The sequence below is a fragment of the Lonchura striata genome, chromosome 24 (assembly GCF_046129695.1).
Source record: "Lonchura striata isolate bLonStr1 chromosome 24, bLonStr1.mat, whole genome shotgun sequence".
NCBI classification, from domain to species: domain Eukaryota; kingdom Metazoa; phylum Chordata; class Aves; order Passeriformes; family Estrildidae; genus Lonchura; species Lonchura striata.
Genome location: NC_134626.1, coordinates 7,494,873 through 7,519,876, shown reverse-complemented (window position 1 = coordinate 7,519,876; position 25,004 = coordinate 7,494,873). Strand labels below are relative to the sequence as shown.

Here is a 25,004-nt window from a genome sequence, read left to right as displayed (position 1 = left end):
TATCACAAACATTCTTTGTAATTGGCTCTTGCTGGTATCTTCACCCACCTTGAGAAAAATAATTGTGTTTTTCATCCCAGAGTGCACCAAGAACCCTTTATAAAAGCCAAACATCAGGAAGTGGTAGGTGCTGCTGAGAGAAACACATTAAAAAAGCACGAGTTGGCACAAATAATTTAAAATCTATTACATTTAAGATGTCTTTTCTTCTAAGATGTCTTTTCTTCGAGAACACCTGCTTACAAAACCAGGAGTAATCAGTTCTGTTGTCTGAGTACACTGTCCACTCCTGCATCTCCAGCAGGGAGTGTAAAAGCAAACATTTGTCTGTGGTGCTGCTGGGGGAGCTAGTGTGTAGCTTTACACTCCTGAGTGTCTCTTTTTGCCACCAAAGAAGAAGATGAAGATTTTGCATGGAGGTGCATTTTTACAAAATGCCACCTTCCTGCAGTGGTGCAGTTTACATGGGCTGTGCTCAGTTACCCACACAGACATGTTTGATATTTCCAGTTAGCAGTGGTCCTGCTGCAGCATTTCTCTGTTGAAAAGTTACCAGCTGGCCTGTGCCACAGAAGATGGAGACCAAAGGATCGAGATCCTTTTCCTGCCACAGAGGCTTTACCTGGTGTGGTGGCTCTATTTGCAGGGAGGAAGGATTTTCCATTTATCAGTCTCTTCTCATGTTCCTGGAAGAAAAAGAGGGCCTGGGGGAAGGAGCTGCTCTGTGACACATTCCTTGAGTACTCTGCTCCTTAACTAAACTGTGTCATCAGACAGATCAGACTGATTTCCTGGGCTTTTCTCTCTTCAAGGATCCTATGATGCTCGAGCCAGGGTGTTGATCTGCCGTGTCAGCTGGCTGCTGAGACTTCCCTTGGAAGATCTGGAAGTCCTGGAGGAATCTCTGCTTGAGAGCCTGAAGGAACAAAAAGAGGAAGAGTCAGAGTAAGAACGTTTGTGTTGATATGGGATCAAAAAACGCTGCCAGTGCTCAAAAACTTAGCAGTAATTACTTGTGCCTAAGTCCAGTTTCTGATTATTCCCCATATGAAATGATTCTTACTGTAATCATTTATGGCTTGATTAGGGTTACAGAGCCCTCACAGCACTTACAAGAGGAAAAGCTCAGCATTGTTAAAATCAGAGCTAAGACCTGGCCTTGCACACTGGTAAAGGCTGTTCTGCACTGAGCTGCCTCCTTTCCTCTTTCCAGTTGCTTCTCAGAGACTGTATATTTTGCATAAATACATCACAAAGATCTTGTTGACTCTTGGCCCAATATCCTTCAGATAGAACTGCCTCTTGCAGAATAAAGTTCCTACAGATAATCAGGATTAGATCCTCAGCTGTTCATTGTCTCTGGATCTGTTTTTAATCATCTTTAAGAGACAGCTGGATGACTCCTGTTGAAGGGATATTTCTGAGGGCAACAGGCTGAATCTTTGGATATGTACAGACCTGGCTCATAATACGTTATTAACATAGAATTAATTCTTGGTATCTATAAGAAATGTAGTATCTTTTTATTTCTCTCATCAGGCAGGAATTGTGTGACAGTTTAGCAGTATTTAAGGCAGTAAACATGTCCATAGTGGACTTTCAAGGGAAATGTTTTCATCTGTCAACTCAGCAAACGGGTTATGAGATTAGCCTGATTGCTAATAAAGCCTTCAGTTGACAGCCTTGCCATGGTTCAGCTCAGATGTTTACCACGGGGTCCAGCATGTGATGGGTAACTTCCAGTAACAGCTGTGTTTAAATAATGCTTAACTTTATAGCACACTGTAAAAAGGGAAAGTCAGAATAATCTCAAAGATCGTGGACTTCTAAACATTTGTTGTGCAGGAGCAAGGGTTGGTATTATTAATGGTGTCTGTTTTGCTGTAGTTTGTGGAAACAAACTCAGTGCTGTGTCTGATAACATCGAAAGAACAGTGTGCATTTCAAACCCTGCTGCCAGCCCAGTGGGCTTCCTGTGTGTCTGCTGTGGGATTCCTAGCTTGTCCTTTGCCCAAATTGCAGTCATGGGATTAAATGTCTATTGGATAAAAAGAGAAAAAAAATCCTTATGGTGAGAGGAGCCCAAGACCACAGTGCAAACACATTGTTGTTGCTGTGCTTTAGCAAGGCTGAAATTTGTGGGGCATTGATGACCCTTTCTTAGGTTTGAAGTCAGGAGTCAGCAGGGAAAGGAAGAAAAATATAAACCTGTCACCACCTTGACCTCACAGATTTTGGGGCTGGGAATACCATTATGCACTTGGGACGCTTCCAGCTTTGACCAGCAAGAGGTTTTGGAGCAGAAATAACCAACCAGGGGTTTGGCAGCTCCTGCACAGGTGTTTTTACTGATATTTGTTAACAGGAGGTTTTGTTCCTGCCTTTGCTGCTGTGGATATGTTGGATTGAGGCCCAGAACCTATGAGATATACAGTCCTCTAAAGAATAATGCTCAAACCACTTAAACCATGTTAGTTGCGCCAAATGTGTTCTGACATGCAGGTGAGAACCTTTCTTTTGTAGACAGTTCTGTAAGAAACTGTAAAACTTCACAACATTCACTTGCTAATGTGTGCTCCTGCACCTTTTCTTATTGGAAAATCACCTGAAATTCCCCATAACAATCTCTCTGAATATAATTTGCAGTTCAGGCAAGAAGCTGCACATCTGAGCTGGGTGAGAGTAGAGAAATACCAGAAGCAGCAGTTAATTACCGCAATGGATAAAAGCAGTTTGGTAATGCAGTGATAATGGTAATGGAGGAGCCATTAGGAAGCAGCTGCTGGCAGCTCCAGAAGGGAAGAAGTGACAGGCAAAACTTCTTTTATTTACTGCATTGGCTGGCAGGATTTAGCTGCCACTCTCTTTCTCCCCACATAACTCAAATTGCTCATTATTCCAACTGACTCCAAGTTAGACATGTTCCAGCTCTCTTGTCATCATTCTCAGCCTGAGACACAGTGCAGTGACTGTAAAAGCTGATGAACCTCATGTAGAACAGAAACTGCTGGGCATTGCTAGCTTAGGTATGAACAGCCTAGCTGCAGCACTCGTATAATGAACTCCAGGAACAATTTTATCCTAAGCCAAGCATTCAGACTGGTGACTAAGGCACCAAGTAGAGCATTTGGTGAGGATGAGAGGAAATGGCCTCAGGCTGTGCCATAGGAAGTTCAGATTAAATCAGGAGGAATTTCTTAATGGAAAGGGCTGTCAGGCATTGGAGGAACTTCCCATTGAGGTGGTGGAGTCCCCATCCCTGGAGGTGTCCCAGGAACAACTGGACATGGCACTCAGTGCTCTGGACTGGAGACAAGGTGAGGACTGGTCACAGCTTGAACTTGATGGTCCTGGAGATCTTTTCCAACCTCAGTGATTCCATGATTCTCTGATGGCCAAACCCTGCTTTGTCCATGGGGCTGTAGAAGTGGCTGTGGCTGTGCAGAAACTGGAGAGGTGTTGCTCTCTGCAAACACCGTGTTTGCAGCTGCCTAAGGTAATGAGGTTTTTTGGGGGAGCTCTGTGGAGACAAAGTCTCTGTGAGGTGCAGGTCCATGGGAGTTCTGCCAGTGAGTGCAGTGACTCAGGGATTTCACCCACTGAGCTCCATTCCCCTCCTGCTGTGCCACACAAAGCTGCATATTGTTTGGGACTCGTGTAAAATTGTCTTAATCAAAATTACAATGTGCTTAGGGGGTTCCAGGAAAGATTAAGCAATTATATGGATAATGAAAATCCAAAATTAGGCTAGGATTAACAGGGAAAATATCCAAGTTTGGAAGCAAGATAAATTGTTACATTTCAAGACCTGGATTAATTGCTGTTTAAACAGGCCAGAAGGAACCTATTTCTTGAAACAACTTATCCCAATATCCTCTGTTTCTCCCACTTTCCTCTGAAGTGGAAGCATTTCTTGTAAGAGAGAAACAAAGACAATGGAGAGAAGTCAAAAGTAGTGGCTAATAGCTGGTATTTGTTCCTTTTAGGTTTATTTACCTCTTTCTGATAAGCTTGTTAAAATACAGCTTAAATGCACACTGATGACTGTGTTTAATTCCTATTATATTATTATATTGTGATGTGCAATTAGAAAGCAGCTTGTAGTAAACACTGCTTTTGGAAAACAGTTTAATTGCATCTCTGTTGGTTAGCACAAATTACCCCTATTCCCTTTTATTTCAAACACTTTTCCTGTTTCTTCTTAGCTTTCTTGTGGTTTTTTTGGGCACTTAGGCAGCATGTATTTAATGAAATGCTTTTGACTTTTTGTTTCTTTTTTTTTTTTTCACAAGCTTCAGCCCTATTAGGAAGGGTTTTCTGAGTAAGTAATATCTGTTGGCTTTTGTCAGCAATTAAATTGTTTCAGTTTAAATCTGTGGTCCATTTAATCCATTCAATTTAAATCTCTAAATCCATGCTCATAAATCTCAGTGTGCTGTCACAGTCCACACCTGCATGTTCCTTTTTACTGTTCCTGGGAGGGAAGTTACACTGAGGAGAATAAAAGCATATTCTGATGCAGGATTGTATCCATTAAGCTTTTCCCTTAGTTTTGTACTTTTAATTCCCCCACAGAACTGCAGAAGTCTCAAGAAAAAAGAAGGAAAGAAGGAAAAAGCTGAAGAGATACCTGCTGATCGGTCTGGCAACTGTTGGGGGTGGAACAGTGATTGGTGAGGCTGCCTTGGCATTCTGGGGACACAGCATCAGGGACAGAGAGGGGTCTAACTCCAAGAAAAGTACTTTCAGCCCCACAAAAATAAACATGAAATATATAGCTGCAAAAGTTATTCCGGTGTAGCTTCACTAGCCGGGGGAAGTATTAAACTGAGGTTGTCACCCCTTAAAATGTTTTCTCCTTCTTTGCTGTTGTGTTATAAGAGGATCAGATCTTCAACTCTGAAATCAAAAGTGTGAGATTAGATCAATGTTTCCTAAACAAGCAGAGCAGAGCTCACCCCAGATCACCCCATAGTCTTCCTTTGACTTTGAAATTATTCTTTATTCATCTGAAGTTAGCCAGAGAATTTGGGCAGAGACTCAGGGCCTGGGGAGGGTCTCAGAAAGCCTCTTTATTGAACATGCAAAAAGCTCTTCCAGCAGCAGTAGCAGCACAGGGAGTGCCTGCCTGGGGTTTTTAAGAGAAAAGTGTTTGGTGATGTCTCTTGCTGCATCCTCAGGTCTGACAGGAGGCCTGGCCGCCCCTCTGGTTGCTGCGGGAGCTGCCACGATCATTGGGAGTGCTGGAGCAGCTGCTTTAGGATCCACTGCTGGGATTGCTGTCATGGCATCCCTTTTTGGAGCAGCAGGAGCTGGTCTTACTGGTAAGAGAGTGACCACACCATTCTCAGCCACTGGGGCACAGGACCATGTCTGTAAACACAGTTAATGACCCCAGTGAGCTCTCTGCAGAGTTAGGGAAGTGATTTGAAGTGTAATCTGTGAGATTTTGGTCTCAGTGCTAATTAAGGTACTGTGTAGCCCTGTGACCAAATAGGGAAAGAATATTTGATGTGTGGTTAATGAAGGAAATGAAAACTTCCTGTTTTGGGTTAGAAAGATGCTGCCATGGAGAAAAGTAGCTGTTACAGCAAAAAAAACCCCTTCTGCTGGATTCCCTCAAATCACAAGCTCAGAAAGATCATGTTGGCTCCTTAGTAAGCTATAAGTAATGCATGGGCTGACTGAGGGTTTTGGAAATGAAAAAAAACCTCTCCAGATTACCCAATTAATTTCTTAACAAACTCCTACTGTTAGCAGAGGGTGTCCTTTCTGTGCCATCTCTGAGCCTTGTGTTTCTTCCTGGCTGTGTGTAGGATACAAAATGAAGAAACGTGTGGGAGCCATAGAAGAGTTTGAATTCCTCCCACTTACGGAAGGGAAGCAGCTCCACATCACCATAGCAATCACTGGATGGCTGTGCACTGGCAAATATGGTAAGAACATGATGAAGAAACTGAGAGGAGCTGCAAGACCTGTGTGAGAGACTCCAAGGCTGTGTCCCACTCCAGGCTGTATTTGTGCTCACAAAGCACCATGTCTGCCCCACATTTCCATGGCATGGTAACTGAACCATATCAATTCTCACCATAAGTCTTTGCAACCCAATCTGCAATCCCAGGCAAGCAGAGGAAAAAATAGAGGGCATTATACTGATGGTGATAGCAGGACTGGGAGCAGCCGTAGCAGGATTGTTTCTGATAGGAACTGTTGCATGGTTTTGCCAGAAAAGGTCTGTCTGGGGATGACTGCCAGCACTAGTACAAAGTGTCTCTGAGACCTTATGTTTATCTGCCAGGAATTAACAGAAAATAATGTGGTTTTGCTCTCTCCATATCTGCCAGCTAATGAGGTTTATTGGCAAGAAAGTTCTGTCAAGTAAATCCTGTTAAGCACAGTACTCCAAAGGTGATTTAGGAAACCTTGCAAGGTCTGTAGTGATTTATTTTCCAGTGTAGCTTGTCATATAAAAGATGTCACCTGCCTGCTAATGTGCTCAGCTTCAGCTGCCTGAACAGCTGCCAGTTTATTGAGAAGTACCATAATGAATTCTGGATATCATTAATGCAGAAGGATGCCTTGCCCTGTCACTTGCCAGGCTGCAGCTTGCTGTCACAGGGAACTTTTCCTCACTTTGCAGTGCTGTACTTTGGCTTCTCTCTCTGCTTGCCAGAGGTCCAAATCCTCAGAGCTGGAGGGCTCCCAGGCACAGTTAGAGAAGCAAGTGTGTCCCTCCAGGAACATTTTGTGTCTGTTTGCCCGTAAAAGGGAGTTAGAGATGACACACATTCTTCTTCCATAACTAGCAATCTGCTAGAATGTTTTAAAGAGCAAAACTAGGGTTGTCATCCATTTTCCTCCTTACAGCAGTGTCTGTCTGTGTACACAGTCCTTCAAACAGAGGGACTGAGAACAGGAGTTATGGAATTTGCCACCTTGTGATTTTGGAGCTGCTGGTAGTTGCCAATCCATGTGTTCTCAAATAAGACACACTACTGGGGAGATCTTGTGTCACTTTGATCAGCAGCTGCCTCAACCTCACCTGCATTGTTTGGAGAAGAAACACTGTAGGAAGGCTTTTAATTAATTAAGATGACAGCTCTGCTCTGCCCTTCAGTGTTGGTCTGTCATTAATAGCATTGCTAGAATATTCCAGTGTCCTGCAGGTTCTGTTCTGATCCTCTGTTGGGCTCCTCTTGCCAGGAATCAGCCATTGTGTTCTCTCCAAACATGAATTCCATCTTTGCAACCTTTCCCAGGGAGCTTCACAGCCCCATGGAGCAGCATGTTGCACTCGAGTGAGCAGTACTGCCTGGCCTGGGAATCCAAGTACTTGATGGAGCTTGGCAATGCCTTGGATTCCCTGCTGAATGGTTTTGTGAACATGATGGCTCAAGAAGCCCTAAAATTCACTGTCTTGTCAGGTAAGAAACTAAATCCTATCAGATCTGCTTGACTGGCTCTTGTGCAGTTTCACTGTGGAGCTTTCCTAAAGAAGGAATGTTTTGGAGGAGGCAGTTGCTGGACTTGCCCAGCAGAAGTGACCTGAGAACTTCCTCTACCACACCTGTAATTTAGCTGTGCTTTCCTGGACTGCTGAGCCACCACATCATTGCGTCATTCTGTTAAAGTTACAGCTGGAAACACCTTCCTTCACCTGCTCATTTCCCTATATTATTACACATTTACTGCTGTACAGAAACACCCCCCACACGCAGGTTACATGCACCCACCTCCATGCCAGAACATCAGACTCTTTCTTATCTTTAGTCCATCAAAGCATTTCTCAGCACACCTATTGGGAGAGAAGAGCTGGAAATTACATAAGCTCCTTGGCTTGGCCTTTAACTTCAGTGAACTCTCTTGATTTTGATGTTTTCTAAGGAACCTCTGTGTGTTGCAGGGATTGTGACAGCCTTGACTTGGCCAGCGTCGCTCCTGACGGTTGCCAGTGTCATTGACAACCCCTGGGGAGTGTGTCTGCATCGCTCTGCTGAAGTGGGCAAACACCTCGCACACATCCTTCTCAGCAGGCAACAGGTAACTGGCCACAATTATCCAGGAGTAACAGCTGGAAGGGAACTGGCCCAGGGAGGGGAAGCGTTATAGTCATGCTGGTTAAATGGTATCTTTCTAAGGGGACAAAAATGAATAAAACAAAACCACAGAGAGTGCTGCCTGAAGGTGACCAGCAGATATCTGGCTTACTGGGGAAAAGGAGGAAGTCCCAAGAGGATAAGAGAAATCCTGCTGAGATTTGTTCCATTTACCAAAAAGTTTTCTCAATGAGGAAGAAGACATCCAGGTTATAAGTCACCTGTGATTTAACCATGTCACAACACAGGCCCACGTGTCACACCCAGGCCCACTCACCTAGTAGAAATCAGAGAGCAGGAGGTGAGGATGAGTGAAAAGGAAAGGAGAATACAAAGTGATAAAAATATTTATGGATCATTAAGAGGCACCTGCAAAGTAACCTGAGGGAAAAGGGTGCAGCCAATGCCCAGTGAACTGTAGCTTTGCCTACAGAGAAGGGAACTGGCTGGTACCTGACAGAAGTGACATAAGTCTCTCTGAAAAGGCTCAAAAAAAGATATTTCTTCCTTCCAAGAGCCTGCCAGCATTTGCTGGGCCAGCACTGTTATTTGCTGGCCACATGTTTGTCTCACACCAGTCACTGCTGATTATGGAGGAGTCCAAGGGGATCTGTGGTCCCAGAGCTTTGTGTCCCAGCAAGGTGGAACGACAGAGGAGGAACAAACTTAATTTCTCATAAAAACCCAATCCTAGAAAACTCAATAAGCTTTATTTCATACAAGCCCTTTCTTTTTCTATGAGGCATTTGTTCTTGCCTGATAAGCATTTGCTGTTGTGAAAACACACATTCCAGTGTGCTAGAGAGTCTAAAACTAGTTAATGAGATGTCTAGGGTGTCCATCGCACACCTGCTCCCTGGATATTACAAAGACCATTTTTCATTGATGTTTGGACTAGGCTCCCTTTAATCTTACAGAAAATCTTATTAGGCTGTTCAAAATAAAAGCTTAAACCTCAAAAGCCAGATCAGCTTTTATAACCATTGCATGCTGCTGCTGTCACTCAGCCTGAAATATGGAAGTGGTCAGTATTTTTGTATTACGGCTTCTTCTTCTGTGTATTGAAATATTTCTAGGAAAATTTTGTTCCTTTAATAAGGTATTCATTTGGAAATTTCAAACCAACAACAACATCTGTTTTGGTTCTGTTTGGAACATCCACTTTGTTGTAACTTCTGATCATTAGACTGTTTTCAGTTGATTTTCTGAAGATCAAAACACACAAAGTACTCAGATATGTAGCATTCTCCATATTGACCTAGGCATAACTTTGAGGAGACCTGATCCCTTTGAAACGAACCAAATCGCTCCAGTATTTCAAAGGTGGTGCAGAAGCAGGTGCTCTGTGTCTCAGGCTCTCAGGGATCCTAAGCCCAGTCTCTCTTTCCAGAGAAAACACCATTTGGTGGTATTTTTTCTTCTCCTTTCTCAGGGCCAGAGACCTGTCACACTGATTGGCTTCAGCCTGGGTGCCAGAGTCATTTATTTCTGCCTGCAGGAAATGGCTCAGGAAAAAGGTAACATTCACCCTCTAACCATTTTTCTTTTATTTTCCTTACTCCTGGTGGAGAATTTTTTTCTTCCAAGGGGAAAAACACAGCTTGGCTCTTTTAGGATCAGATGAAAACACAAAAAATGAGGTTTAAATGCATTTGGAGCCAAATTCTTCCATCATTTCCCCCAGTCCAGCAGAAAAAATCCACTGTCTTCACTTGAGGGGTCATTTTGGTCTGTAAATAACAAGGTGACATTTGTGATCAGTCTGGAGCTGCCTATGCACTGCCTGATTCCAGCTGAGGATGCTTTGCCTTTCTTAGGAGCTCTCTGCAGCTCTTGTATCTGATTCCCTGAGTCCTGCCTTCCATTTAAGTCTCTGAAATGCCACTGTCATCTGCTATTTTCATGGTAATTTTCCCCCAAAGTCAAGTATAAAACCATCTGCCGATTTATTACCCATTGTGGTTCTGTTTATTAATAGATTTCTATTTTTAATTTAGGAAAAAAAAGGAGTAAAATCATTATGATCAGTTGATTAAAATTGTATCTTGGAGTTGAGTCAGCAGTGAGTATGTGCAGCCTGTCTTCCCCCCACATAGCAATTTAACTCATTAACCATTTACTTCACAATAAATCATAAGTAGGAATTTTCTAAAGGAAAATACCCAGTAAAGTCCAAGAAGGTGGGAACAGAGTCAAGTGAGGATGGAGAAGGTCAGGATTGACAGCTGTGTGCCAGAATTTCACTTCTTATTTAAGATAAAAGTCTTCAAATACAGGAATTCTGTTCTCAAAATAAATATAATCAAATCCAGAATAATCCTTATGGCTTTACACTGGAGCCAGAACCCAGATCGTAATCTGGCCCTAGATCTACCCTTTTTGTGTCCTGAGAATGCCAAGGGCTGAGATATTTCCAGGTTTTTATTTCAGTCTACAGGCTCTTGAATGACACGAGCCCATAACTTAGGGAGGAAATCCTTAGGGGTCTGAAAGGTTGGCTGCCACTCCAAAGAAATCCAAGTATTGTGGTGATATATCAGAACAGCTCCCACCATACACTGATTTTTCAGTCCCTTAATTGAATTCTGAAAGCTGAGCTGTTTGTGAGATGAAAAGCAGCATGTTTAGCACAGATTGCCAAGGCGCTCTCACAGGCACATTCCAGAGCAAGCCACAGAAGGAGCAGAGCTGGGACCTGGGACAGCTGAGACTGATTTGGGTTTGGACTTGGATGTCTCACACGAAAGGAACATACGGCCTCGTCATGCAGGGCTCTGTATCCAGATGGCAGTGGCATTTCTGAGGAGAAACAGCTAATGATGGATTGGCCAGTAAAACACCATGGCAGGAACACAGATTCTGTTCAAATGCTTCTCTGCAAAGCAATGGAATAACCTTTGGATACTTCATCACGGATCACTTGGGGAGCCAGAGCTCAGCAGGTTTCCAGAAAATGACATTATGGCAGAAGCTGGAGTAAATGAGCCACGTTGCTGTGTGGGAAGATCGTTGCTCTGTTTCTTCATCGCGATTCCCATGCTTTTTAGTAAATACTTAGCAATTAGCAAACTAATGCAAATCGATAATGGCTGTTACCACCAGAGACCAAAGCTTGAAACCCAAGCTGTGTGTGACAGGAGTGAGGTGTCACACACTGGGTGTTTGGTTCTGATCACAGCTCATGTGACCAATATCCCACTGAGCTGTGATCCCTGCTGTGCTCAGTGTTGGGAATACTGCTGCCAACTCTGCCCTGGAATATCTGTACACAGCCAGAGCTGAATTCTAGTCCTCTGCTCCCTCCAGTCAGGCCTGATGTGCTGAGGTGCTTTCCCTTTCCCAGTGAGGTGCATCCCTAGGGCACAGCAAAGCCCAGCTCTCAGGACTGGTTATGGTCTCTGGGACAGCTTCTTTCTTCCACTCTCTTTCTGGAGAAATTATCGTGATCAGGTTTGAATTTTGGCCTCTCATTCTCACTCTGTTCTCACTTGCTTGGACTTGATTGGAAATTTTTCTTTATAAAACTCCTTATTCATTACATTCATTAGCCAGTCCCTATGAGGCTCTATGGTTAATTAAGCATTTTTTTTTTTCCGTGGCTTTTACAGACTTCATTGTTTTTCATCATCTAAAAGATTTAAAAACTGTGAAATATATTTAATTTATCTCAAGCCTCAGCTGCTCTGCAGGCCAATAATCTGTTCCCAGCTTTCTATCCTGTCAACATTCAAAGAAAATGAGCATTTTTCAGCCAAGGTTAAACATCTTTTTTTTTTTTTGGTCTGAGCAAGCAATAAGCTGGACGAAGGACTGGAGAAACAAAAGCTTGCAACACCTTGCCCAAATATTCAGGATCCTGATGAATTAGCTGCTTGTTTATTCACTTGGCTCACATCATGGACATGGAATTTAGAACCTTGGTTGGGATGAGCTTCCTGCAAGACTCTGGGTTTCCTTTTCATTGCCCCTAATTATGGGAACAGGGCTTTATTGCTCACAAATTATACTCACAAAATTGAATTGCTCTTTGCTCTTTTTCATTGGTGCAAAAAATGCTCAGCAATAAGAAATAATTCCAGGAGAGCTCATTTGGATTTGTTAGGCATGGGATTTACACTGTGAAAAAGGATGCAGGCACTGCAGGCAGCTCCAATCCTTTACTGCTATCAGGGAAAGGAAGCTAAGTGATTTACATTTGAAAAGTGTCCAGGCAGCACCTCTCCCTCAAATGTTGAGTTTAGCTCAAGTCTGTGGAGCCTGGTCTCCCACAGGTGCAGAGGATGGATTTGGAATGTTCTGCTCATGAGTCTTCTGCTGTGGCATCAGAGGCTTCATCTCTCTTTACAAAGATTTATGGAAGATACTGATATATTGTTCAGGAGGCAGAGCTGCCCAATTTTTCTCATTCCATCATTATTCCTCCTGAAATTGCCCAGTTGCAGCTCTCTGATAAGTGAGGAAGATTTATTATGCTTAGAAGTCAACACTGCATTCAGCAAATCAGGCCCTGGGCATTCAGGAAATCAAACCAGTTTGGTAGATCTTCACTGGGTACTGGCAAATGCCTCCCTTGTTGCTACTTCCAAATGCATATTAACAATTTGGGATTTCCTCTTGCATGTTCAGGTCATGTTTTTCATAGAATCAGCTGTGGGAAAAGTTCCTCACTCTTCATGTATGACAACCTTTGCTCACTCTGTGGGATCTCAGACCTCTTCACCTGTTTCAAAGCTCTCTGCAAACCCACATCAGTAAGTCTGCAGAAAGACCTTTCCAGGGGTTTCCAGACCTTTTGAGAGGTTTCTTGCTTGAACAGCACCTTTCTGGGCAGAGGCCAGGACCCTTCTCCCTCCTGCCATCAGCTTGGTCCTTTGCACTGTCTGAGGATCTCAGTTTTTCACATTTACTAACTCCAGGTGAATTGTGGACACTTAAGATATATGCCAAGTTTTATTTATGATCCTCCTTTCCATTGTTTCTGTCTTTCAGTTTGAAGCCACCTAAATTATGATTTTTCTGTTGTGCACATCTGAACACACTGCATATAAGAATATTTTCTGATCTCTCTGCTCAATCCGAACTGTTATGCTTTCACCTTGACAGATTCACAAGGGATCATTGAAGATGTTGTCTTACTGGGAGCGCCAGTGGAAGGAGAGGCCAAGCACTGGAGATCTCTCACCAGAGTGGTGTCAGGCAGGATCATAAATGGCTTCTGCAGGTCAGTGTGAGCTCAGTGCCCAGCCTTATTAGCCTGGAAATGGTTTGGGGCATTTGTCCCTTTCAAGTACTTTGTGAGTGCTGGTGAGGCTTGAACAGTGCCAGAGCCTCGTCCCTCCAGGCCTCTGGCTCAGACCCATTCGAGGTGGCAGCTTCAGGAGGCACTTGGAGGCTCTGATGCAGCTCTTGGCTCTTTGTGCCACTGGAAGCCCATGTAGGTCCTGTTCATAGAGGGACAGTGTTCTACATTCACAGCCTAAATTAGCTGGGTCAGTGTGTTTGTGTGTGTAATCTGACATATTCTGAAGGCCCTTTAAATCTCAGCTCTGTGTGAAGGGCTATAATTACAGCCATTAAGTTCACTGACTTAAAGAATGGGAATTAGAATCTATAAAAACTTTAAGATGCAGTTCATTTGTGGCTGCTTATGGGGAAAAAGATGTGAAAGTCACAATGGAAGGGAAAGAGCTCAAGCAAACGGAAAGGTGTTATATCTGGAGCGTGTTTCTGGTCAAGATAGTCCACATGAACAAGATATTTAATTTGCAAAGGGAGAATAAGTGGAATAGCTGTAGCAAATTTAGTAAGGCTATGAAAGAATACAAAGATTGCCTTCAAAACAAATACCAGCCCTTTAAAACCATATTTTAAAACATTTTAGAAATAAAAGCAGACAACTGTTGTGCAGAATATGAGAGCTGCTGGGTGAGAAGAGGGAGGTTCAGAGGTCTGAAACAATCTCAGAAAAGCTATTAAGTAGTCAAGTGACAGCTTCAGACCTAATGACTGTGTCTTGGAAGATAATTGTGGCAGGAACACTGCTTACCAGCACAATTAGATAAAGGGAAATTAAAACCAAGGAATGAAGCAGGGAAGACTAAGAGCATGGGGAAATAAATTGAGAAATAACCAGGCAAGAAAATTAGCAAAGAACCTGCAAGTCAAGACAGTTTATAAAGCTGTGAGCCCTCGGGTCAAGGACAGGTGAAAATGCTGCTGGTGTTTTCTATACACACATCCATATGGATGGCTACACACATGTACATGGAAGGTGGGGAAATACTGTGTTACCATGATTCTAACAGTGTTTTAACTTAGCAATAATAATTAAATAAATTAATTAAAAATATTCAAGGTTAAAACAACAAATTGTCAATCCAATCTCTCAGCTAGGCTAGAAATTGTTGCTTTTGTCCTCTTTGGATCCCAGGATTTTCAGGGATGCCAGATGTAAACACCACTTGCTGTGTTTCTTCCAGTGCCATAAGGAAAAGCTGCCTCCCTGGGAGTGCTCTGAGCACCTCCAAGAAGCCATAAATTATAGAAATCATTGCATATAACTGAGTTTACCCAGAAAATATTGTTCCTGTCTGTTTGACGAAAAGAAATTTCACTGCAATAAGCTCAGTGTATCCATTTCCTATAACACACACACACACACACACACACACACACACACACACACATACACAAAAGATCTTGTTACAGTTTCTAAGCCTGCCTGTTGGAATAAAATACAGTGTGTGTGTGTCTAGAGGGTTATTCAGGCAACATGAGGGGCAGCTGGAGGAGGGAATTGAGAGATTTGGGGAATTTCTGTGAGGATTGAGATAGAGAGAAGGATTATACAAACATTTTGTGGTAAGGCCTCACCTGATTCTGATTTTTCTTTGCTTGCACAAAGGGTGGCCTCGTTCTGCCACTTCAGGAGTAACTCTATTTAGGTCGGATGAATTACACTGAGAATTCCTGTGAGATCAGATTTGGGCCCAGTTGTTGAGCTTCAGTCCTTGTTCTCCTTTGGCTTTGGAATATGAGGGGACAGGGCGAGTGAGAGCCCTGTCAGATGTTGGAGCTGTCCCCTCCCACTTAACAGCAGGGTTGCAAATTCCCAGTGGGAAACCTCACCCAAATCAGCTGGACTGGCTCAGCTTTTCAAGGAACCCACACCTGAGCAGAGTGAATGTGTTGTAAAGGTCTTGCAGGGCTCTGCATAGACTTACAACTCCCAGTGTGGATTATCTGGGAGAAGCCAGGAATGGGCACCTGTGCCAGGAGCATTTCACCTGCTGCCATCACAGAGCACAAATTCCACTCGTGTCCCACTTCAGTCTGCTCTGCAGAGTACAGGGGCATTTCAGTGCCCAGATTTTATGCTGTTGCTCAGCTCAGAAGAGTTTTGTATTTCCTTCTCTCCTCATGCCACAGTCTACCCCGAAACTGTCACAGTGACTTATGGCACTGCTTTAGAGTGGGAACAAACCCTTCCTAGTTCTGTCACTGAAGCCATGCATTTCTGCAGTACCTATAAATCAGGAGCACTCCCAGGAGCTTCACAGTCAATATTTATGTCACAACATCAGTGTTGTAGGTCTCATCACCTTTACAGCTTTATGGCCTAGAGAGCCTGTCAGTATATGAAAAAGATGAAATACATCAATGTGCAAACCCTGAGCAAACATAGAAATAAACAGAAGGGTCGGATTTTTAAACTCACTGCAGGTAGAGAGACAGCAGCCATGGATCAGGATTCGGTTCAGACTTACACCCCTGTGTTCCAGGAACCTGCCCTGAATCCAGCAAGTGATTCCTGGTGTATTGTTACATCACACAGACCTGCAGCAGGTCTTGGTCCAGACATCACTGTGCTTCCCAGCACTTCCACTCTCCTCATGGTTTGAGTAGTAACACACTGAAAGGGTTCCAGGTCAGGTTGGACAGGGCTGGGAGCAACCTGGTCTGGTGGAAGGTGCCCCCTGACCATGGTAGGGGGTGGAACAGGATAAGCTTTAAGATCCCCTCCAACTCAAACTGTTCTGGAATTCTTTGGTTCCACATGGCATTGGTTGGGCAACAGGATTTATTCCCACTCTTCTCTGCTTCCAGGGGGGACTGGCTGCTGAGCTTTGTTTACAGAACCTCCTCTGTCCAGCTCAACGTCGCAGGCCTCCAGCCAGTGGACCTGGATGACAGGAGGATGGTGAACATGGACCTTTCCTCTGTGGTAAAGTCTCATATTCTCATTTTTTATCCATCATTCTTTGCCTACAGCACTGTAACCCCACACTGACTGTGCTGGAGAAGCTGGGGATGGAAGAGAGTCCCTCTAGGTATTTTGTCCCTCTTTCCTGTCTTTGAGAGAACTCTTACCCACACTTCCATCTGGATTTTGTTGGCCTGGCTAAAGCTCAACACTGAGCAAAACAATGAGAATCTGCCTCTCCTATTGGATATGCTTGGGGTTTTTTGAGGTTTTTTGGTTCTGACATATCTCATAGTCAAGATAGAAAATATTATTACTCCTCAAGAAGGGCCTTGCTGTCAGAGAATCCTGGAATGGTTTGGGTTGGAAAGAGCCAAGTCCCAAGCCCTGTGAGTGTGGATCCCGGGGAGGTGGGGTCAGCAGCTGGAAAACGTGGATCTCAAACACGCGCCCACACGGCAGGTGCAACTCATTATCTTATCTTGGTGGAGCCTTCACACTGCTCGGGTTCAGCAGGAACAGGCTCCTGGCCCTTGTACCTTGGTCCCCAGGGCTGCAGGAGCCGGAACTGGTTTGGAATTACAGAAGCTCTGTGATAGCAGCAGGTGGTTTGCCAGGTCCTGCTGCCTTTTCAGAGTGTGTGTCTCCAGGAAACAGGGAGAGATTCACAAGTATATCTGGGAAACATTTCGCTTCCTCAAAGCTGTCTGGTGTCATTAGTGATAAGCCACTGTTAGAACATCTGGCAATATATCTAAGCAATATTCAACTCAATTATCTTAAACTCATAACCATGTTGCTGTCTCTTCCACAGAGGAAGTGAGCTTTTCCACAGAAAACCATGCAGAACTTATCTTGTGTATATCCATATCCACAGAAATCTTGGATATGCCATTGTGTTTTTTCCATATCTTAATGTTTTAATTTATTGTTTACTCTCTGCCAACTGGAAGATGCCCAACACAAAGCTCAGGGTACTTCCTGAGTGTCCCCACAACCTGACAGGGACCATCAGTGCTGCTCTGGAGCTAAAGGCATTTTGAAGAGCTTTTAGATTTTTTGGAGCACCAGCTTGCTGAGCCTATAAATACCCAACTGTTCTCAACTCATTCATGATAACTGAGCTCTGCACAGCCCTTGGCAGCACACACAGGGCTTGATGCTGAGCAGAGAGAACAGACACTTGGAGGAACAAAACAGGGGCTTCCCAGGAGGAAGGGGTTTAGTGGAGGCTTTTAAATGTGGACCATGCATCTTTGCATCTCTCTGCCTTGTCAGCATTTCCACACTCCCACGTCCATTTTCTCACCATCCCAGAGCTGCCAGTAGTCACTTGCTCTCTGACAACTGTTGCTGGCATGGAAATGGCCCAAGATGTCAAGTGATGGCATGGGGGTGAAGTTTCCTGTCAGTCAGTCCATGTCACCCCTCTCTCTTTGAGTTCTCTTCAGAAAGACCCTCCTTCTCATGACCCTCTGCTTCCTGAAGCATGAAACCCCCCAGAGCCCTGCACACTTTATTCTGCTGGATCACAGCAGCTTCTCCAGTCCCCTCAGAGGAGCAGGATTTACATTTCAGCTGAATGAATAAGGTTTGCAGAGCTGCTCTCTGCTCATCTCCCAGGGCTGTGTGTCTGCATCCTGGCTGCCTGCTGCCAGCAGTCAGTCCCAGTGCTGCTCTCCTTCTGAAGGAATTGACACTTCCTTCATCTCACTGCAAAGCTCTGGGGAGGAAAAACGTATGTTAAGTAGGTGTCATTGCCTTGATCCCTTTTCCAGACCATGGGAAGAAATACAGTGCATTCTGGTGAACATTTTAGAAATAAAAGGAGAAATAAAAGAATGGGGAAGGAAATAGTTTTTAAAGTGGCGAGAAAGCAAAGATGGATTTTGCTGCAAGTACAGTGCAGTAGCATAACAGAAAAATACAAAGTGTTATTTAGAGATATATAGAGAGATGCAGGTATTTTCTTTATGGAGACCAGCTCCACCCCTGCAGCTGCCCATGTAGGAGGTCCCTGTGAGTGTCCTGCCAGGAGAAGGACAAACTGTGATAGAAGAATAATGTATAGCTGATACAAAGGTGCTCAGCATGAAAATACTACAAAGGCACCATCAGTATTTTTGGTATCTCCTGGTCCATCCATAATGAAACTGGTCTGTATCCAAACAGCTTGGTTCTCTTTGCTGTGGTAGCACCAGAATCCTCAAATGAGTGGAGGCTTAGGAGCCCTCAGTATAAACAGGAATTCACCTCCAAGGCCTCTGTCTCATGTCTCTCTTGATTAGTGTGGTTTTTATCTGGCTGTCAGTAAAAAAGCAGGGAGAAAAATGTCCTCCCACTCAGCAAATGCAGTTATAAAATCCTTCCTCATGGTTACAAAGGGGCTGATTTATTCTGTGGATTTATTTGACAGCACCTGTTAGAGACCAAAGAAGTTGTGGAGCTGCAGGGGATTATCCTGATTGCTGTTTGTTCCCAAGGGAGTTTGTTCAGTGCAGTCTGAATTAATTTTTGAATATTGCAGAACTGCTTAAGGAGCAGCTTCAGGGAGGCTCAGGAGTCAGCAACAAGTCAGGAATGGGCATTTTCACAGCAGCAGCAATTAGGGATGAACTTACAGGTATAGAGGCAGTGAGAATAAATGGCTGGAAGTCCAGGGGAGAGCAGGGATGGATCTTAGAATTGTGGAATTGGTGAGGGGGAAAAAGATCTCAAGCAACCATTGAGGCCAGTCGTTCCCTCAGCACTGCCAAGGCCACCACTAACCCATGTCCCCAGGTGCTACATCCACATGGGTTTTAAACCCCTCCAAGGAAGGGAATGCCATCCTTGCCCTGTGACAGGGCTGAACAGCCTTTTCCATGGAGAAATTTTCCCTAATACTCAATCTAAATGTCCTCTGGCACAGACTGAGGCTGTTTCCTCCTGTCCTCTCACTTGTCACCTGGGAGAAGAGACCAACCCCCCACCAGGATCCACCCTCCTGTCAGCTCTCAGAAAAGGGACCCAAATTCCCATTATGAGGGAGGACAGATTCGAGGCAGTCGGGTACATCGATACCATATGCAGATGGAAAGTCTGAATTTTGTGAAATCCAATTGATTTGGCACTTCTGTGAGTCAGGCTTTTTTTCTCCAAACACATTAAATTGTGTCTTTTATCACTGTATTCCCAAGACTTGCAGCAAGGAATTAATTGTGGTTACAAAATGTGGATTAATTAAATACTCTGGGGAGTTGGAAAGGCAAAAAAAAAAAGTTGCCAGTATGACATTGCTCCTTTGTTTCACTTGTTCCCAGTGAGCAGTGCCACCTCCCTAAGGGCAGGATCAGAGGAACAAGAGCTTGGAGCAGAACTCAGCTTCAGGCAGCTGCCTGGAGGATCTGGGAGAGCTCCTCTCCCCTCAGAGCAATATCCAGGGCCTTGTGGAAACAATTCCATCTGTCTGTTCGGATGTGAGGTCACAGGGATGGCTTCCACACCCCTGGAATCATCAGTGGCTTCATCTTCTGTGCTCCTCATTGCTGTTGATTTGGGAGCTCCAAGAATCCCACATTAATTACATATTCAATAAGTTTTTCCCTTTGGGACACAAGCAGAGGGTGCTGGCAGTGTCACTGTGTTAGAACAGAGAAAGAAACTGAAAAAGCTTTTCCAAAAAAAAAAAAAAAAATGCAAACCAGACCATTAATAACTTGCAGTTTGTTTTTGCTTTGTGGCTGACAAACCTCAAAGGCCGATGTCCCTCCTCGCTCCAGCACACACGGACTGCTCGAGCTGGATGTGCTTTGTGGGAGCCTGGGGATGCTCAGCTGCTTCTAAAGGCAGAGAGAACCATTTTACAGGACTCATATTTCATAAGACTAGTGCCCAAATTCCCAAATTCCTACAACTGGAAACAAACAGAGTGCCACAGTTTCCTGCAGCTCTACAGGAGGGATTTTTCCATTCCCCTATGGTGCCTGGTGCGTATCCTTCCACAGGGGATTTCCACATTATCTGTGGAGTGAGTAGAGTGTTCACAGCCCCCAGCTACCCTGGGCAGGGCTGAATTCCTGGGACTGCAGCTTCTCCTTCACAAGAGCTGAAGGGACCAATGTCATGTTTGAGTTTCTCATAGGTGGTCTGTATTTCCATCAAATGCAGTCCAGCAGAGGAAATTCACTGTTCCTTTGCAGAGCCAGCAAAGTTGTGATGCCAGCACATCTTTCTCCTGTGGAACTTAGCAACTGGGATCACAAATCACCTTTGACAGATTTTCTATTCCCCCTTAGAGCACTTGGCATGTGGAAATGGGACAGTTCCTGCAAGTGCAGGCACTGCAGCCCTGTTCTTTCCTGGTTTGCAGTAGGCAGGTCTGTTTGCAGGCAGTTTTCCCCATCCCACCCCTTCCTGGAACTATGTGGTGGGAGTTTTCCCAAAGTACTGTTCAGCTGGATTCTTCAGGAATGGCCACACAGAGCCTAGGCAAATGAATTAAGGATAGAAAATTCAGCTTTTAATTTCTTGTCTTCTGCTGGAATAGGAATACTGATTCTGTATCATTTCTCTGCTCCCTTTGAGTTCCCATTCTGACCTTCCCAGCTAACATGGAAACAATATCTCAGCGGAACAGCCAATTAGAAGTGTTAATCAAAGGGAAGGCTGACTTTGCTGACACCTTGTGCACATCATATGTTTGAGATGCTGAAATTAGAGCAGTTGAATTATTGATAAGAGCTGAATGTCACTGAAATACCACGAAGGTGTTGCTGCCCTGGTGACACTGGAGGAAGGGGAGGGCTTAAACCTACTGCAAATCCCCGTGAGGTGGATTTATAGGGTATCACATTGCTGAGGAGAGACATGGCACTACTCCACAGCTCTTGGAATTTTCCAAGTGCCCAAGACTTCTTGCCCAGACACGTTATTGCCATGAGGGATGAGTCAGAACAGGTCATTGTCCCCAAAATCAGCAAAAACTCCTTTAGTTAATCTCAGAGATTGGGCTGAGAACCTGGTTTGAAAACAGCAGAGATGGTAATGTTTGAGCTGCCAAATCTTGTGTATTCCTGGAGCAAGATGGGGAGAGGAGGGGTGACAATCCCTTTGGGTGTTACAGGAGTCACCCTCTGCCTCAGGCTGGTCCTGATGCATCCTTCTGGTTGTGGACACCAAACCTCATCTCAATGTTCTTGTATGGAATCCTGCAAAATTTTCCATAATCCTGGTGCAATCAACATGTCCAGTATTTTGGGTCTCTAGTGGCATGCTCTGGAGGGAACCTTGATCCCCTAAGCTCTTTCTAGGAGCACTCCAATTCAGTGTATTTATTTTTGGGATCTCTTGTCCTCCATGGCCCAAGACATTATGTTCAAATTATTTCTCAGTGATAATTATATGCACAGTTTATACTGGGTCTTTTAAAACACTCTTTAAACAATCAAATTTAAATAATTTCCACTTGGATTAGCACCAAAAAACAAGTATTTAATTGCAGCTACCTTATAAACGAGTGGCAGTCACTGGGGAGAGCATCAACAAAAAATAGTCAACGGCAGCTCCACAAACAGTTGAAAAATCAATGGAAGAGCTGTTTCCTTCAGGGGGATGGCTTGGAGTGCATTACTGGCAGCAGCGGGACATTTGTGAAGGCACATTTCCCTTGAAACTCTTTCAAGGACTTTTTAACTAATTTAGAATATTAATTCCCAGTTTTGTGCTGCCTGTTGTCACTAATGTACAGCTGCTGTCCATTTGTCCCTTAGACCTCCAGAACTTGATCCCTTCATTTGCTTCCTGGGTTTTCTTGTTATATTCTGTGTTTTACTCCTCTCCATCTTCCTCTTGGAATTGGTGAAAGTAAATTGAGAATAAAGCTGGCAGAGATTTTCAACACTGGATGAATCCAGCAAAATCCAGTGATTACTCAGAATTTTCAACATGGATCACAAAACATATCAAAGTTTGATGGAAAAGCTCCTGGGAAAAACTCTTGCCTAGGTGTAGAATTGTCTGAGGGTGTTGGAGGGGAACATCCCTCAATTACCACCCCAGAAGTGACAATGACTGCATCAATCTGTTGTGGCTGAAAGATGATTGCAGGGAAAAATTACAGTCTGGCTCAAAAAATACCACTGCAATGAAAGGAGAATTTTACCAGTCAAGTGAGTTTTGAAATTAGAAGAAAAATAAGAATTGAGTGCCTTATTCTGTCCACAAGGACTGTGATGTGAAAGCAAAGCCTCTGAGCCTCAGCAGAATAAGTCTTTATTCCCTCAACTCAGCAGAGCAGAAATAGCAACATTAAAAAGGAAAAATGCAAATGGCATTGTCAGGATTTCCAAAATAAATTCAGCTTGTCAATTTTTCCTAAAATATATTTTATTGGTTTCTCAAGGACTGCTGGCACCCGGGATGCACCACTGCTGCAGGTGCAAAATTCAGTCGGTAAATTGAATCAATTTTTAAATAAATCCATTCAAATTGTAGTTTCTGAATTATTGGATGTATTCACTATCATCACTTTGACATTGTTTCCTGAGGATCCAAACAGAAGAATTTTATTCCTATTCTAACTATATTCAGTACAGCCTGTGTCAAGATATGTTGAATATTTTCTGTTTCCTGCTCTGCAATCTGCTCTGTCTCTGGATTTTCCAGCTCCTCTCCTCAGGCAGCATCAGGGCTTTGCCATGGGCTCTCAGAAAACTGTGGGAAAACCCAGGACATTTTCTGCAAGGCTGAGAGGGGATTGTTCAGCCTGGAGAGGAGCAGCTCCAGGGAGAGCTCAGAGTCCCTTCCAGGGCCTAAAGGGGCTCCAGAAGAGCTGGAGATGGATTGGGAACAAGGGATGGAGGGACAGGACACAGGGAATGGCTTCCACTGCCAGAGGGCAGGGATGGATGGAATAGTGGGAAGAAATTCTTCCCTGTGAGGTGAGCAGCCCTGGCACAGGTGCCCAGAGCAGCTGGGGCTGCCCCTGGATCCCTGGCAGTGCCCAAGGCCAGGTTGGACAGGGCTTGGAGCAGCCTGGGACAGTGGAAGGTGTCCCTGCCATGGCAGGGGTGGAATTGGAGGATCTTCAAGGTCCCTTCCAGCCCAAACCATTCTGGATTCTGTGGATGCCCTCTGTCATGCAGGATGTAGCCAGAGTCAGAATTAAGGCTTTCACTGGCAGTAGGAATATCTGTGACCGGAGAAGCCTGCCAGCTTGGCAGAGCTGCCTGGATTTTGAGGGATAGCCTGGCAGAGTTTGGGAGCCCTGCAATCCATCAGCCTGTGCCACCATTTGGGCTGTGTGGGTTCTGAGGCAGCATCCAGAACTGAGGAGTTTTTGGAAAGCAGCAGGGATGTTTGAGCTTCTTCCCTTCTGCACCAACAGCTCCCAGACCTGGCAGTTCAGTTCAGAGCAGGGCTGGACTCCAGTGCTTGTCCTGGACAACACATGTACTGTAGCTTTGGGAAAGTGAAAATAACAATACCCAGAGGGGCTGAGCTGGCTCTGCCCTTTGGTTTCACTCTGTGTGTGACACCTGGGGCAGGTGAGAGCTCCTGGGAGGTGAGCTGTGATTATCCACGGAACTCCAGAACCTTCAGCTCACTCCAAGAACTCCTTCACCCCCCATACAATACCATTTACTATGAAAACAGACAGTAATAGCCAAAAGGCAATCCTGAAGGATCCCCAGCAAGGTTATTGCTGCTCTTGCTGAAATAACCAAGCTCTGCAGAAGTGTTTGAACTTGAGGGGATCTTTTGCTGTGGAATAAAGTTGCTCTGTGGACTTGATGGGCTTAAAACACATCAAAGCAGTGAAATTCTCAGGTGTATGAGTGACCTGTGCATTCCCCACCCCACTGCTTGCCTCCACAGTGATTCCCTGTGAATCCATGGGGGCTTTGGTGAGGGGGAGCAGGAGGAAGGCCCCGCTGAGCTACCCTGTTCCTTCCCTGCCCATAGGGAACAGAGGGGTGAGGGACACTCAGCTAAGCTCTGGCAGTTCCGTAGCCCTGCAGAGCATTTGGAGCAATGTGCACTCCTGTGTTGGCTGCTTGGGATGGGTGGAGGAGCTTTTATTGAAGGACACTGGATGGGATCTGAAGTTTCTTGGCTCTGGAGTGAGCAATGAAAGGTTATCTTGCTGTGCCGAGCTTGTCCCTGTGACGTCTTTGTTGTGATATCAGTGTTGTGATATCAGTGTTGTGGTATCAGTGTTGTGACTGAGTCGTGCCTGTGCCTGTCAGTGGCAGAGCCAGGATTGTGGGGAATATCTCCTTTTCCTTGCCCTTCCTCTGCCCTTCCCTTGGCAGCACCTGCTCCAGGACACGCTGTGTTCCTGGCGGTCAAACCGGAGAGAAGCAGGATTCTTAATCCTCTGTATCCAACAGAAACACTTCCCTGGCAGTTTAATTGTCACAACTGATTGTTCTCAGGGACATTTTTTTACACTTTGGGGTGGATTTGCACTTCAAAACCTTTCCAAACGTGTTGAGCTGACTGGCTGATGGATCCCCCTGGGCAAAGCCATCAGCTTTGTCCTCTGGAGATCCCCAGCATGGCACTGGAGTCCTCCAGCAGCAGTGCCAGAGGCAGCTGGCTGGTGGTTCCCAGTGAGTCAAAGCAACCATAAAGTCAAGTGTTGACTGGGATCAGTCAACCAAATATGTCTGGGGCAAGTCACCTAAACAATTCCAATAAATCCACCCCACTGCTTTCCTTAC

The 25,004-nt window shown here is 44.6% G+C and overlaps 2 protein-coding genes across 5 annotated transcripts in view; one reads left to right on the top strand and one right to left on the bottom strand.

The window, feature by feature from the left end:
- Window positions 1-25,004, bottom strand: part of HTR6 (5-hydroxytryptamine receptor 6) — a 40,117-nt gene that overhangs the window by 6,002 nt on the left and 9,111 nt on the right. The window contains exons 4-5 of one of the 4 annotated variants that reach the window (XM_077788206.1): window positions 623-916; window positions 49-130 (exon numbers count right to left, since the gene is read on the bottom strand). The gene's annotated coding sequence lies outside the window, so the exon portion shown is untranslated. Of the gene's footprint in view, window positions 1-48; window positions 131-622; window positions 917-7,733; window positions 7,796-17,193; window positions 18,023-20,030; window positions 20,121-25,004 lie in introns of those variants that run through there. The other 3 variants (XM_077788207.1, XM_077788208.1, XM_077788211.1) reach the window with 3 other exon arrangements.
- The window catches only part of TMCO4 (transmembrane and coiled-coil domains 4), a 36,860-nt gene that overhangs the window by 8,416 nt on the left and 3,440 nt on the right, over window positions 1-25,004 (top strand). Inside the window, exons 5-13 of the mRNA XM_021533771.3 lie at window positions 813-945; window positions 4,576-4,673; window positions 5,181-5,324; window positions 5,817-5,936; window positions 7,260-7,424; window positions 7,904-8,040; window positions 9,529-9,613; window positions 13,200-13,317; window positions 16,203-16,320. Of these exons, the coding sequence (XP_021389446.2) occupies window positions 813-945; window positions 4,576-4,673; window positions 5,181-5,324; window positions 5,817-5,936; window positions 7,260-7,424; window positions 7,904-8,040; window positions 9,529-9,613; window positions 13,200-13,317; window positions 16,203-16,320 (1,118 nt within the window). The remainder of the gene's footprint in view (window positions 1-812; window positions 946-4,575; window positions 4,674-5,180; window positions 5,325-5,816; window positions 5,937-7,259; window positions 7,425-7,903; window positions 8,041-9,528; window positions 9,614-13,199; window positions 13,318-16,202; window positions 16,321-25,004) is intronic.